This window comes from Cnephaeus nilssonii, assembly GCF_951640355.1.
Source record: "Cnephaeus nilssonii genome assembly, chromosome: 20".
Classification (NCBI taxonomy): domain Eukaryota; kingdom Metazoa; phylum Chordata; class Mammalia; order Chiroptera; family Vespertilionidae; genus Cnephaeus; species Cnephaeus nilssonii.
The window spans coordinates 33,597,584-33,612,886 of record NC_137091.1 but is presented as its reverse complement, the minus strand read 5'-3'; the positions used below and the strand labels follow the sequence as shown (position 1 = coordinate 33,612,886).

The 15,303-nt window shown below is 48.7% G+C and overlaps 1 protein-coding gene across 1 annotated transcript in view; it reads left to right on the top strand.

Annotated features, from left to right (window-relative positions):
* The first annotated feature begins 5,403 nt into the window (after positions 1–5,403).
* The window catches only part of RHPN2 (rhophilin Rho GTPase binding protein 2), a 48,337-nt gene continuing 38,437 nt past the window's right edge, over positions 5,404–15,303 (top strand). Inside the window, exon 1 of the mRNA XM_079800277.1 lies at positions 5,404–5,533. Coding sequence (XP_079656403.1) covers positions 5,465–5,533 — 69 coding nt within the window. The 5' untranslated portion in view covers positions 5,404–5,464. The remainder of the gene's footprint in view (positions 5,534–15,303) is intronic.

Here is a 15,303-nt window from a genome sequence, read left to right as displayed (position 1 = left end):
TGTCCCATGCACCCAAAGGTTGCCAGTTTGATTCCCAGTCAGGGCACACGTCTGGGCTTTGGGCTCCATCCCCAGTAGGAGTTGTGTAGGAGGCAGCTGATGGGTGTTTCACTCTCACATTGATGTCTCTCTCTCTCTCTCTCTCTCTCTCTCTCTCTCTCTCTCTCTTCGCCCCACCCTTTCCCTAACTCTAAAAATCAATCCTATATAATAAAAGCCTAATATGCTAAGTGTCCGACCGGACCGTTCTTTTGACCACCAGGGGGCAGACACTCTGACTGGTAGGTTAACTTGCTGCTGGGGTCCAGCCAATTGGGACTGGGAGAGACGGGCCGGACACACCCTGGACGAATCTGTGCACCTAGCCTCTAGTAAAAATATATTTTTTTAATTATATACAGGTATGGACATTCTGATATTTACACAACTTAAACACCAAGTACCCCTCCTTTCTTATTCAGATATGCAAGAAAGCACAAATCTCAGAATCTTCTCAGGAAACTGCAGATAAGAAGATGGGTTGACTTACTTGGGTAGGGAGTAATTTCATCCACATGGTCCACACATCAGTGCTGACAGTAGGATGGTTACTCATGACATACAAATAAATTGTTCTATAAGCTTTAGAATCAATGTCACTTTTTCCCCCATGTATTTCCTTATTGAAATACTAGAGGTCCGGTGCATGGATTCGTGCACTGATGGGGTCCTTCCGTCTGGCCTGTGCCCTCTCAAAATGCGGGACCCCTCGGGGGATGTCGGACTGTTGGTTTTGGCCCAATCCCCACAGGCCAGGCTGAGGGACCCCACTAGTGCATGAATTCGTGCACCGGGCCTCTAGTATGCATATAAGATCTTTGGTTAATCTCTTTCCGCCTTCCCCTCGACCCCCTTCCCTCTGAGATTCATCAGTCTGTCCCATGTTTCCATGCCTGTGCATTGAGTGTCTGCCCCCTGGTGGTCAGTGCGCATCGTAGCTACCAGTCGAATGGTCAAATGGTCAAAGATTGGATGGTCGCCCTAACAGGTTTGGCTCAGTGGATAGAGCATCGGCCTGCGGACTGAAGGGTCCTGGGTTCGATTCCGGTCAAGGGCATGTACCTTGGTTGCGGGCGCATCCCCAGTGGGGGGCATGCAGGAGGCAGCTGATTGATGTTTCTCTCTCATCGATGTTTCTAACTCTCTCTCCCTCTCCCTTCCTCTCTGTAAAAAAAAAAAAAGATTGGATGATCACTTAGGCTTTTATGTATATAGATAACATGTGTGAACCCTGGCTGGTAGCTCATTTGATTAGAGTGTCATCCCAGTACCCCAAGTTTGCAGGTTTGATTCCCCCATCAGGGCACAGGGCACATATAAGAATCAAACAATGAATGCATAAATCTTTGGGACAAATAGATCTCTCTCTCTCTCTCTCTCTCTCTCTCTCTCTCTCTCTCATCAGTAAATAAACAAAAATTTAATAAATATAGCATATGTACAGAACAGTGCACAAATCATAAGCACACAGTCCTAGGCATTTTCACAAAGTGAATAAACCCATGTAAAAACAAGCAAATCACAAAATAGAAAATTTCCAGAATCCCAGGAGCAATAATACCTATGTGGATGAAAAGGGGCCACATGCTAACCTGACTAGCTCAGGGAAGGCCTGCATGGCAGCCTTGTAAAATCAGAGACCTAAAGTAACAAATAAAATAAATAAATAAAATTAAATAATTAAGTAACCACAAAGGATGGTCTGTAATTAAAACTTTGTTGTCGTTAATCCTCACCAGAGGATCATCGGAGGATATTTTTCCATTGATTTTTATTTTTTATCATTTTAAAAAATATTTTTTTTATTAATTTCAGAGAGAGGAAGAGAGAGAGAGAGAGAAACATCAATGATGAGAGAGAATCATTGATTGGCTGCCTCCTGCATGCCTCCTACTAGGGATGGAGCCCACAACCCAGGCATATGCCTTTGACTGGAATCAAACCTGGGATCCTTCAGTCTGCAGGCTGATGCTCTATCCATTGAGCCAAACCAGCTAGGGCCCATTGATTTTTAGAGAGAGTGGAAGGGAGAGGGAGAGACACATCGATTTATTGCCTCCTGCACTCACCTTGACCAGAATTGAACCCGGGACCCTATAGTCCGAGGACTGACACTCTCTCTATCCATTGAGCCAAACCAGTTAGGGCTGTAATTTAAAACTTTTTAAACTAAAAAGCAGTTTATGGTGGGTAGTCATGTCCTAGGCTGGTATTTCCCCTGACAAAGGTCAATCTTTACCTTAACTGAACCTATTGTCTTTTTGCATCTACAATAACATATCACTGAAATCTCAAAGTAACTTTCCTTTTTCCAGGCCTCTCAAAGCACAGGCACTGCTCTGCAGAGACCACAAATCCTTCATTGTTATTGAGTTAACTGTTGACTATCCTGAACCCACCTAAGTAAAATAAGTGTGTATATCATTTTACTTTTTATCCAATCCCAGAGGTTTCCCCACTTGCTTTCTCCTGCCTACCTCCATCACCAGTGGATTCCATTTAACCCACTTACATCTCTTCCTTTGATTGTAATGTAGAAAACTGGGTGCAAAACTGCCATTCTCTGGAGAGCATTATCTCAACTCGTTGAAATTCTACTTCCTGGCATTTGTTGACAGTTTGGCTCAAATAAACTCACAAAAATTCTTCACAGGATTGAATGCTTCTTACCTTGATATTACTATTAATTACAACGTTACTAGCTAATTACAATGTTATCAGAGCCATGAGAATGTCTAGTCCTACATGCCCCAAGGAGTGATACCCATGTGGCTCACATAGCCAGGAAATGCCTGCTGGGACTCAGAGATTTCCTCCAAAGATGCTCAGGAGCTAGTCCTAGAGTAGGCTGGTATGTCTTTAACATCATGCTTCCTTCTCTTGCTGTTCCTTTTTAATCAAAGAATCAGTTTAAAAAGGCAATGATGTTGGGCTAGATTAAATACCAGATTTTTGTTTTCACTCTGTTAACTTTTATCTCCCTATTTGGCAAAATGCTGCTGGTTTTCTCCTTATAACTTAAGTTGTTTTTTTAAAATAATGTTTGTTTAAATAAAGTGAGTAAATTTAAATACTATTAAATCAATAATAGTAGAAGTGAAAGGTACGTATATGAGACAAATCGAAAAGTGACTGGAGCTTCAAGGTGGTAGAAATCTGGTGATAGTGAATGCTAGAGTCTGCAGGCCTGAACTAAAACTGATCTCAGACACAGAGGAGTGTGCCATTGGCCACTTCAGTCCTCTGAGCCTTTGTCTTACCAAATGGAGGTTATTTAATCCATTTATTTGCAGAAGGGTCATGGGAATGAAACATAACAGCTATAAATTTTCTGGCTAGAGTTGAGGTCCTATTATTGATAACTTTATTATCATAGAAGCAGTAGTAACAGGAGTAGTATTACAAATGTTAGTGACCCACCACCCCCAGGATCCCAGAAACCAAAGCAGCTGTTTTTAACTCCCAACCCCGGGGGTGATCCTTTTTGTATATGTGTGCTTTTGGAAAAAATGTTCTTTTATTTTTAATTTATTTTTTATTGTTGATAGTATTATAGATGTCCCATTCCCCACCCCCCTTGATCCCCTGCTCCAGTCCCCAACCCACCCCTTCACGAATTATTAGTCTGTGTCCATGGACTATGCATATATTCATATCTGTTCTTTGGCCCGACTGGTATGGTTCAGTGGTTGAGCATTGACCTATGAACTAGGAGGTCATGGTTGGCCACACTGCAGGGCTCCATCCCAATTGGGGGGCATGCAGGAGGCAGCCCATCCATGATCCTCTCATCAATGTTTCTGTTTCTCCCTCTCCCTTCCTCTCTGAAATCAATAGAAATATTTTTAAAAATAGTTCTTTGGTTAATTCCCCTCCCCCCCCCCATACACACTCACACACACCCGGGGTGGTACTTTTGCAGGGCAATGGGTCATAGGATGACTAACATGATTAAATCAGCTTGTCACCCATTACTGCTTCCCCTAAGAGATAAGGGGAGTGTTTGCACCTGCTAGAGTTTCCCCATACACCTGTCCCAGCGCTGAGCTGGTTAAAACTCGCCAGTTGTGTTTTTTTTTTTTTCCTTAAAATTAAAACCGTCCTTTCCAGGAACACCTTTTCTTGTGCAGCATCTTGGAGTTGGTAGTGACAGGTGGATTTTTTTTTTCGACATTTACTTGGTTGTTGCTACTATTTATTTTAAAACTTTAGAAAAACTCCGAATGTACCTCCTTTTTAAATGTAATAATTTTTTTAGGAGAAGAAAACGCTTAGCTTGCTTTGAAAGTAGATTGTTTTGTTCTACCTGTGACATCCACCGAGACCGCCAAACACTGCGGCAACCGGGGAGGGGTTTTGTGAACGGCGGCCCGGGGGCAGGCGGCGGGGGGAGGGGGGCGCGGCCCCCGAGGCTGGGAGCTTCCGGCTCCGGACCGCAGATTCTGGGACTCGGTTCTGTCAGGCGTCTCCGGTAGTCTACGGGTCAGCGGGGGGCGGGTGAGAAAGTGGAGCGAACCAAGTTCCCTAAGTCCCACTTTGGCTCCGCCAGGTGCGTCCCTTACCCCAGCTGAGAGCTTTAACGCGCACCTTTGTTGCAATGCTTTCGACCAGCCAAAGAGGGTGACCCGGCCCCATTTTGTAGTTGAGAAAAACTGGGTTTGAAGCGGTGGTTCAGAAACGTGTTCGAGGACATCCATCGAGTCAAGTACAAAAACCCTTTCTGGAGACCCCTTCATGGGCGGACCCCATCTCCCGGAGCCGCCTGCATCTCCCAGTGGATCGACCTGCCAGTCTCTGCAGCGAGGATGGGGGGACAGGGAGTGGACGGCCACGCCAACCGGTCTGAGTCACCTGGCTAAGGCCCTCGGTGGTGCAGCCCACGCTCCCTTAGCGTCCCGGGACGGACTCGGCCCCGGGGTCCAGCTTCGCCTTCGACGTGGCGTCAGGTCTGATCACTGTCCACGGGAGTCGCGGGGAGGAGCCGCGACTTCACCTAGTTCGCTGCGTTCGCCCCCACGGCTCCAGACGCAGGGCCGGGTCCCCAGCCTGGGCTAGCTGCAGCCGCGGGGACCCCGGCGCGCCCCTGAACCGCAGGCTGAGACAGCTCGACGCCGAGATTAGGTCCCGGAGGCCGGGAGAGCCAGAGCTACGCGACCTGGGGGTCCCACCGTAGCGCGCCGCGGCCTCCCGCCTGGGGCGCCGGTTCCACCCCGCCAATCAGGAGCCGGGGCGGGGCGCTGGGCGGGGTCTAGGCGGCCCCCGCCGGGTCTCCAAGCCTCCGGGCGGGGGCCCGGGGTGGTGGGTGGAGGGGGCTGGAAGGGCGGCCGCGCGGGAGGGGCGGGGCGGAGCGGGGCGGGTCTGAGCGCTCTCGTGGGCCGGAGCGGCTGCTCAGCCTCAGTCGGCTCTCGGTGCCCGAGCCGCCAGCATGACCGACGCTCTCCTGCCCGCGGCTCCCCAGCCGCTGGAGAAGAAGGACGACGGCTACTTTCGGAAGGTTGGTTGGTGGCTTCGGGAGGGCGGCGAGCTGCGGGCTGCAGACCTCCTTTCCCCGGGCTGTGGAGGGCACGGCCGGGGTCGGCCAGGCCGGAGGGGGAGGGAGCGCGCCGGCCTGGGGCTGGCGGGCCGAAGCTCCGGGTGAGGAGGGGTAGGACGGCCACGTACCCCGCCTCCGAGAGCAGGTGGCTTCCGGGGCCGGGAGGGTGGGCCTGGGGAAGGGACCCGTTCCTCCTCTTTGCGGCGCAGTTGCACCCGAGCGCTTGGCCGGGGCATGGGTGGAGATGGAGGGAGCACCCCAGGCGGCTTGGCGGTCTTTTGCCTCTAGAATGCTTCCAGTACCCGTTTCTTTGACTTTTTAGAGGGCAGGAGAGAGAGAGCTGCTGGTGGGAGGTGACCTCGGGCGTCTCCCCCTCTTCTACCCCAAGTCGCCCTGGAGGGCAGGAGCGCGGCAAACGTGATTTATTTGGTTGTTGGAGACACCCGGGGCGAGTGCGCGCTTCGCAGTCACTTGGCGTGTCCTGGCGACCCTCCGCGCGCGCGCGCGCACACACACACACACACACACACACACACACACACAGGCACACACACACACACACACACACACACACACACACAGGCCTCCCGCGCAGCCCCTCAAAAGCGATGCCAGCCCGCGGAGCGGGGACGTTCTGGTGCCCGCAGGTGGCAAGGCCAGGGCTACCAAGATGCTTTTGAGCCTCGGGTCGGTGACACCTTCCACCCTTCCTCCTTGCAGGTCCACGCCAGTCTAAAAATAGCCTTTGGAGCTTGGCCAGGTTTAACTGGGTGGGTTGAGAGATGGTTGTTTTTTTTTTTTTTTTTTTGTAAGATATATGACCGAAGGTGAAGTGTGTAATTATAAACAGGGAAGTGAAACTGTTTCCCACAGAAAAATCAATTCTTAATTGTTCAAAGTCTAATGGTCCAGTGGGAAAGGGACTTGGCCTCTTCCTCCTTCCTTGTGAGGCTTTTGCTTTCTGGTGAGGAGCGGTCACCCCCAGGGGATCGGCAGGACTGGAGGGGGATCAGGAAAACAGGTGAGGACAGAGTGGGGACATTTTTTTTTTTAAGTGGATTGCTTTTAGCATTTTAAAAAAAAGAGTAGTTTTAAGGTATATTTAAGTTCAAAGATGTCATCATGGAATTACAGGATTATAACTTCTAATTATGTGTGGCATTTGGGACAGAGGATCACAGGGCACGGAATTGCAGAAGGAGGCAAGGCCTGGGAATCACTAGATCTCAGTCGTAGCGCCCCAGAACCTGACCTCCACCCCCACAAAATTGCTCTATAGCCTCCTGCGAGTTGCTGCCTCTTTCTGGGACTTCATTTCCTCCCTGAATTGTTGCTCTGAGCAGGAGGAGGTCCGGACTACCGCACCATCTGGAGGAAATGACCCAGGGAGGGACTGAAGAGATGGAGAACACCTGTGAGGGTTAGGTTCCCAAGGCTTCCAGAACAGGTTCTCCAGGGGGAGGATGTGCTCGGGAAAGAGTCGATAGCCAGGGAGCCATGACGAGACCCAGAGTTGGATGTTTTTTAGATGCAGCTTCTGTGGATAAGAGAATAATGGGTGCGAAATTAGGTGAATCACTGGCTTACAACGAGGAACATGTCTTTTGAAAAAGGAGACCTTGTAATGATCATTGTGCTATATCATACCAGTCCAAAGAATGTAAAAAAAAAGGTGCTGATGTTACGCTGGCCAGATGGCTCAGTTGGTTGGGGCATCGTCCCTTACACCAGAAGGTTGCGGGTTCGATTCCTGGTCCGGACTCATACTTAGGTTTCAGGTTCGACCCTTGTTCGGGCGTGTACCGGAGGCAACAGTTTGATGTTTATCTTTCTCCCCATCTCTCTCAAATCAATAAAAACATACCCTTGGGGGAGGATTAAATAAAATAAATATTTAATTTATTAAATAAATAAATAAATAAAAGGTGCTGGCATTGAACCCTTCCTGATCTGTGGTAGAAGCTAATTGGACGTAAAACAAATGCTCCTTGCATGATAGGTAGAGAAGAAGCCTTGTCTCTGACAAGGGTGGGGTCTAGGGTGGGGAGGAGGCAGCATCACAAGCCTTCACATCCCTCCTCCTCCCCCACCTGGGAAAGGATTCAGGGCTCCAAGGGGATGGGTCCACATACCTGGAGGGACATCACCACTCCCCAGTCAAGCTGGAGCTGATGGGCCCCCATGACCTGCGCTCCGAGGACTGGCCCAGCAGAAGGCTTCCCCACACTCGTGTATAACATTAAATTACACCCCACTGAGACGAATGGACGGAAGCCTCTGGGGTGTGGAGGTTGTTGGGGAGGGGGCAGTGTGCTTCCGAATGCATGGGAAGAGAGTCATAGATCCATCAAAGTGGTTTATGCAGGACCAGACATGTGAGACTCATGTCACAGAAAGACCACTCTGACAGCTGAGTTGTTGGTTGGTTGGGAGATGGGGGAGAGGCCGTGGTGGAGCCAGGCAGGGGGGAGTGAGAGTTTGGGGCCTGGGGTTAGACCCTTGGATCTCCATTGTCTCTGTCCTTCCTACTCTGATATGGACTGTTGATGGTTTTTCAGGCAATTATGGAACATGCTGTGCAAACACAGTCTCCCCATCCATCCTGCCTACCAGCCTGCACCCCTAACAGACTGAAGGCAGTGATCCAGTGAGGAGGTTGAAATGATGAGGGCCTGCCTGAGTTAACAGCAGTGTCAGCAGGGAAGGGAAGAACTAATGGATAGGATATGGTTGGGAGGTCTGCTTAGGTGTCTCAGTGGATGGTCCTGTGCCTCACTGACATGGGGACCCAGGAGGCTGCTGTGGGGGCACATGGACTTGAGGCCTCCATGTAGTGGTTCCAATGGGGAGTTTACACTGAGGACTTGGCAGCCCCAAGAGCACCCTGGCTGGGTATGTGGCTTTGGGGCCACTATTGTGGGATATTGTGAAAAAGGACCCAATACAGAAGGGTATAGTACCTCCACTTAAGGGACAGGCAGAGAGATGGGAGGCAATTCAGGAGGGTAGCAGCAGTGTTGAGGAAGCTGAGAAAGTATTTTTTAAAAAATATTTTTTTGTTTATTTCAGAGAGGAAGGGAGAGGCAGAGAGAGATAGAAACATCAATGATGAAAGAATCGTTGATCGGAGCCTCCTGCAGGCCCCTTACTGGGGATTGAGCCCACATGGTTCATAGGTCAAAGCTTAACGGAGCCATACAGGCTGGGCTGAGAGAGTCTTTTTAGTGGAGAAGAAGCGAGGTTGACAAGTCAGAAGACTTAAGTCTTTTAGGATTTAGTCCTTGCGGGTTGTTAGTAAATGAGAGTTGGGGCCAAGAGTCCATGTGGCAGTGGCAGGAGAGAAGGGCAGAGAAGATAGTTGTTGCAGGGAGATGGGGTTAAAGAAGAGCGAAGAAGGCAGGTTTGTTTCAGAATGAGAAGTCTAGAGCCTTTTTAAAGCTGAGTGAAGGGGAAGAAGTTGGGTAGGGTGGGTTTGTTGAAGATTCAAGGGGGAGAAGAGAAGCGGTGGAGGGGTCCCAGGAGGCCAGTCCGGATTCGAGGATTGGAAATAGCTGCTGTGGGTGGGTGAGCCAACCAGGAGTAGTGAGGACCCTCCAGACTAGAGATGTAGTCGGGGAATCATATAGGCTGCCCCAAGCAGGCTCTCCCGTCCTGTTTTTGGAATTTTGTGCACTCTTACAGGACCAAATCAGTTTCTACTAAAGTCGAGCTTCTCTTTCATCCTGTTCTCCCTCTCTCTTTTTTTTAAAAAAAAATATATTTTATTGATTTCAGAGAGGAAGACAGAGTTAGAAACATCCGTGATAAAAGAGAATCATTGATCGGCAGCCTCCTGCACACCCCCTACTGGGGATAGAGCTGGCAACACAGGCATGTGCCCTGTTTCATAGGTCGGTGCTCAACCACTGAGCCACGCCAGTTGGGCCATCCTGTTCTCTTTATCCTACCTTTCCTCCCCTTCCTCTTTTCTTGAAAATGCCATTCTGCTCCACTCGTTCCAACGCATTTATTGAGTGACAGCTCGGACCCTGACAGCGGTCAGCTTCTGGGGCATACTTGAGCCTGATTCAGTATGGCTTCTGTTCACAGTGGGCCTCATTTCCTGGCGTGCTGAGCCGTGAGGGGAGTTGGTGCTTTGTCCTATAGCTTGGTCCATGCTTGGACAGGAATCGGCTGTTGGCTTTAGAACAGAGATCAAAAAGTGGGATGTGGGGTGTCCACAGTCCATAGCTTTGTGTGACTTGTACGTACAATGAAGATTAATTGCCTAAAAATCCACTGTGCTGGTACCTGAGCCAATGTGTGAGATGGTCATTGGCAGAGGGAAGCCCCTGATAAGTCAAAGTCTTCTTGGAGTTTTACAGGACTTGGCTGTACAGAACCTAAGGACGCGAACGCAACTTGACCCCAGGTCGGGCATGGGCACCTCCCAGCAACCTGGGCTGACAGCATGCGGGTCTTTGGATTAAAAATAAAAAAAGTTGCCCTGGCCCAGTAGCTCAGTTGGTTAGAGAGCATCGTCCCAATATTCCAAGGCTGTGTGTCCTATCCCCGGTCAGGGCACATACAAGAAGCAACCAATGAATTCATAAGTAAGTGGAACAACAATCTATGTTTCTCTCTCTCTCTCCCTAAAATCAGTAAGTAAATATAAAAAAAGTAAAAATAAAAACCAGAACACTTTCGGATCTACCACAATACATTTCTCTCCTCTGTGGCTTCTCCCTTTTTCCTTTCTTTACATAAGTTCACATAAAGGTACAGCTCTGTAAGACTGTATTACAAATTACTTTCTTAAGAGAAAGACCAGTGGAAATGGAGTGTTTTTTTCCCTAAACATATATTTTTATGCTCATCCTAATGGAAGTCTTTGTTTTTTTCATTTATTTTATTTTTTATTTTATTTTTTAAATTTCTTTATTGATTAAGGTATCACATATTTGTCCTCATCCCCCATTCCCATCCCACACCCCTCCCCACACAGGCCCCCACCCCCCTGTTGTCCTTAACCGCTGGTTAGGCTCATATGCTTGCACACAAGTCCTTTGGTTGATCTCTCTCCTTTACCCCCACCCTCCCCTACCCTCCTTCTGAGGCCCGACAGTCCGATCCGTGCCTCCTTGTTTCTGGGTCTGTTCTTGTTCATCAGTCTATGTTGTTCATTATTTCCCCTAGATGAGTGAGATCATCTAATGGAAGTCTTTGAAGCATGTGTGTTCTGTCCTATGGTTAACGCAGAGTAAAGCAAGTTTCTGGCACACTGCATCCTGAGAGCAGGGCCCGCTCCCGGGCTCCTCAGGTGTTGTGGGCTTAAAACCCGAAGGAAAACCTGTTCTTGGCCAAGAGAAAACCAGCTGGAGGAAAACGAGAGAAAGCTGTTCCCCGGGACTACGGAAAGGGCCTAAATGAGCAGAGTCCTCACAAAGTGCCGCTTTGTCAGTCCTTATCTCTGCCTCTGCGTCCTCGGGGAACGCTAATGACCCAAAATGAATTTAGCTCGGTTGTTTTTACTCTGGAGCTGGAGGAGACGCTGTTTCTTATTCATAGAACCTCCAGGCTGGAGAGGGCCCCAAGGTTCACAGTGTCCTGGTTTATGGTCGGTCTTGTTTACTCTGGGCCTCCTGGAGGCTCCAGCTCTGAAGGCAGAAGCTCCTCCCAGTTCCTTCCCTGCACCCTTCGTCTCAGGGGGTGTAATTGAATGTTATACACGAGTGTGGGGAAGCCTTCTGCTGGGCCAGGCCACGGAGCGCAGGTCACGGGGGCTCATCCGCTCCAGCTTGACTGGGGAGTGGTGATGTCCCTCCAGGTATTTGGAGCCTGGAATCCTTTCCCAGGCGGGGGAGGAGGAGGGATGTGAAGGTTTGTGATGCTGCCTCCTCCCCACCCTAGACCCCACCAATGTCAGAGACAAGTCCTAAAGCCCAGGGCTGCATGCACCCAGGCTGGTCATGGCCTCGGGGAAGGCCTGCCTAACTGCACTGGTGCACCCTGGAAGCCCAGAGGGTGTGTCTGACAAATACCTTCTCACACTCTGGGATCCTGGCCAGGAGGGGTCCCCTGGCAGAAATAGAATTTTCATGGTGACTCAGAGGAGAGTCAGGGTGATGAGCTGTACCACTCACACTGTAAATGTCCCTTGCTTCCTGGGGCTGTTTGGATGGGTTCCAAGACACCACCTGATGAGACCAGGTATTGGCTTTAGGCTGATCACCACTTCCGCGTTTGGCTCAGGTACCAGAGTCTCATGACACAAAGGTGGCCACAGAGGACAGTGAAACTGCAGGTGCAGCCCAGCCAGAGGACTGAGTGTGTGCCACAGTGGACAGCAAGGGGTGCCAGCGCAAGTGAGGTCTCTCGCCTGCAGCCCCAGAGATGGGGAGAGATACAAGTCTTTCTGGCCTTTCCGGTCAGACCCACGAGTTCACTATGGCCATATGCCTTCAGGAAGTCCCAGGGTTCAAATTGGATTGTCAGAAGAGAAAAGGCAGGTGATTGAAAGCCATTTCAGAAGTAGTTTCTTTTTCTTCAACATTATTTGTATTATAAGAGTAGCATAAATTGTTGTAAAATTACAGAAGTGTACAAAATCACACTCGACTAGAAATATCCCAGCCCCCACCCACCCAATACAGTCACCTCCTAGATAAGGACTATTAACTGTTGGTGACTACATCCTGTTGGTTGAAATAAGCAGGTCATTAGTTGGGTCTAGAAATACATTTGATGCGTGGAAATTTTGTGATTGTAACCCTTTGCTATTCATTCAGCATGTGGAAAAACACCTGAGCTGCACACCGTAGGTGTTTATAAAGATTTGTAGAACTGACTGAAGGGAGCCTCTAGTTAAATGTTATGGCTGAGTGTTGATTCATATTGTGGGTGAATGGGTTGGCATGCTGTAGGGAGGCAGCTGAACCTAGGCGGAGATCCGGGAGGGCAGGAGGGCTCTTTCCAAGTGCTAGATTCATGTTTTAATTGTTATGGATGTGGAAAAGCTGGATTCTGTTCATCCAACCTGTCCTGAATCTCTAGCGTGGTGAAGAGTTAAATGAAACGTTTTTGTATATTGCAGGGTATTGCATGCTATTTCTGTGCTTTCTGGTTAACAGCTTCTGGCTAACTCATAAACAAACAATTCTGTTTCCAGAGTTTGGTGTTTGAGTGAGGAATTACGTAACTAGGAAGGAGTGAGAAAGGCAGAGAAAATATCTGTGCTAGAGAAGCAGCAGAAAGCACCTGCTCCCCACGCCCTATCTGAGGGTCTCTAGCCAGGAGATCCTGCACTGTCATCCCTCACTCCGTCTTACTTCTGACCTGGGGACCCCAAGCTCACACTGTGTCCTCAGTTTGCTGGAAACACGTCTACATGTATGGGCTTTTTTTCTGTAGCTGTGTGTAAAAAGGACCCCCTAGTTCTCCAGATAGAAGGTGCCAGGCGCCAGGTCCTGCCCAGAGCAGGCTCCCAGTCTGGGAGCAAAGACTGATGCATTCTTTCTCTGTCTGCCTTCCCGGGGGCCTGGCCTATCCACCGCTTCAGTGCCAGTCTCTGCAGGTGTAAGCTAAGTGTCCTTCCCTTGCTTTCAAATCAGGTGTCTTCAGTGTTTGCCTAGGCCGCCCTGCTCTTCAATATACTTGTTTCCAGCTGAACAATCTGACTGTACACTAAGGGCATGCCGGACAAGTAGAGTTTTCACTCTAGGTCAGGGGTGGGCATGTCCTGCCAAGGCAACCACAGGCGGGACTTGAAATTCAATAAACCTAGGAGCATTTTTATAGCAACGTAATTTTTAAGTTGATAATTGTGTGTGGCTGGCGAATGATGTTATAAATATCCAAATGGCCTTTGGCAGAAAAAGTTCTCCCCACCCTTGCTCTAGGTCAGTGGTCGGCAAACTCACTAGTCAACAGAGCCAAATATCAACAGTACAACGATTGAAATTTCTGTTGAGAGCCGAAAACCGACTTCTGTGCCTGGGCCACGAAGTTTCAATCGCACTGTACGTGCGCGCCCGCACGTGGTATTTTGTGGAAGAGCCACACTCAAGGGGCCAAAGAGCCGCATGTGGCTTGCGCGCCGCAGTTTGCCGACCACTGCTCTAGGTGAACTTATTCTCAGGACTGTTTTAGTTGCGGGTGCCAGAAAAGTCCAATCCAAAATGGCTTAGGCAGATAGACACCTGTGAACCATCCCTACAATGGAATTCTACTCACACTAAAAAGAAACAAACCACTGATATGTGCAACAACACCGATGAATCTGAAATATTGGGCAAAATAAGTCAGACACAAAAGAATACACACTGTATAATTCCATTAATATGAAGTTCTAGTACAGGCAAAAGTATATGGTGATAGAAATGTTTAATTTTTTTTTACTGGAGTAGTGGTTACACAGATTTATACATTTGTCCAAACTCAATGAACTATATGTACTTAAAATATATGTATTTTATTATATGTAAATTATACCTCAGTTTCAAAAGTTGGATGCATTGCCTCCTGTAACAGAAGTCTAGAGGAATGGCTTGACCTGCGGCTCAAATGTTGCCACCGAGATTCAGCTTCTCAGCTCTGCTCCCCTGGGTTAGCTTTATTTCTGGGGAGACAGTCCCTTGCTGTGGTAAGGGGGCTATAGCACTGCCCAGTCTCACATCCTCCTAGGTTCACAGCTGATACGGAAAAGGAAGCCTGAAGGGTACTGATGGCCCTATGTCAGCTGCTCACCCTGAACCAATCTCAGGGCTAGGGGCCTTTGATTTTCCAAATGGCCAGGCATGAGTCAGATGTTCTTCCCCTTGGAAAGGAGGTGTGGAGTATGGATTTACCATGTCTGACCATCCTGGGCTGTGAGGAGGGAGCGTGGGACACAGGTCACTGTGCCCAAAGGATGTGCAGTGATGCTGGACAGCCCTCAGCCAGGGGGCATGTGAAGGAGATGGGCAGGTGAGCTGTCTCAGCATTCCCACACATGCTCAGGCTGCCCCACAGCCCATCTTAGAGTGCCAGGAAAGACTTGGGCTCAAGTCCCATGCCCACCCTCACTGCCTCGAATAACCCCATGGGCATTTCTGGTGTTTCTAGCAGGCCTAGCATTCTTACTTGTCTGTAAGAAGTAATGTCATTTGGGTCTGATTACTCAGTCAAATCTAATCCTAAACATTCCTATGTCTTATCTAGAAACTTGACCCCACATCTGTGGGCTGGTTAGGGTGTAGCAATTCCAGGCCAGCCAGAAGTTGGGTAAAGTATAGGAGCAAGAAAGGTTCTTATCTATGAGCTGGACTGGCTGCTTATCTTAAGCTCTGGGAATGTACGTAAAGGAATTAGTCATTAAAGCTTCTCTGTCAAATGGAACACAGCTTTGATGAACCATGTAATTTTGAGTCAGATTGAACTATCCCTTCATAGTAATTTTAGGAAGTGGAAAGGAGAGAGGCTGGCAATTATTTTAGCCCTTTAATGTTAAATTAGCTTAATATTAAAGCTATTTTCATCATATCTGAAAAAATAATTAGTTTTCTGATTTTTACTTTAAATCAGGGATCATTTAATACTTTGTTAATTTTAAGATGATTGCAACTCAGATTCTGAATCTCTAATTTGAAATAAGAGGGCTGTGTAGGGGACAGGTGGGTGGCAACCCGCTGGGAAGTGAGAATGAGAAATCTTTGTAGAAGGAGAAACGCCATTCATTTCTGAGTTAATAGTCCAAAGGCCACTGATACGGGGAT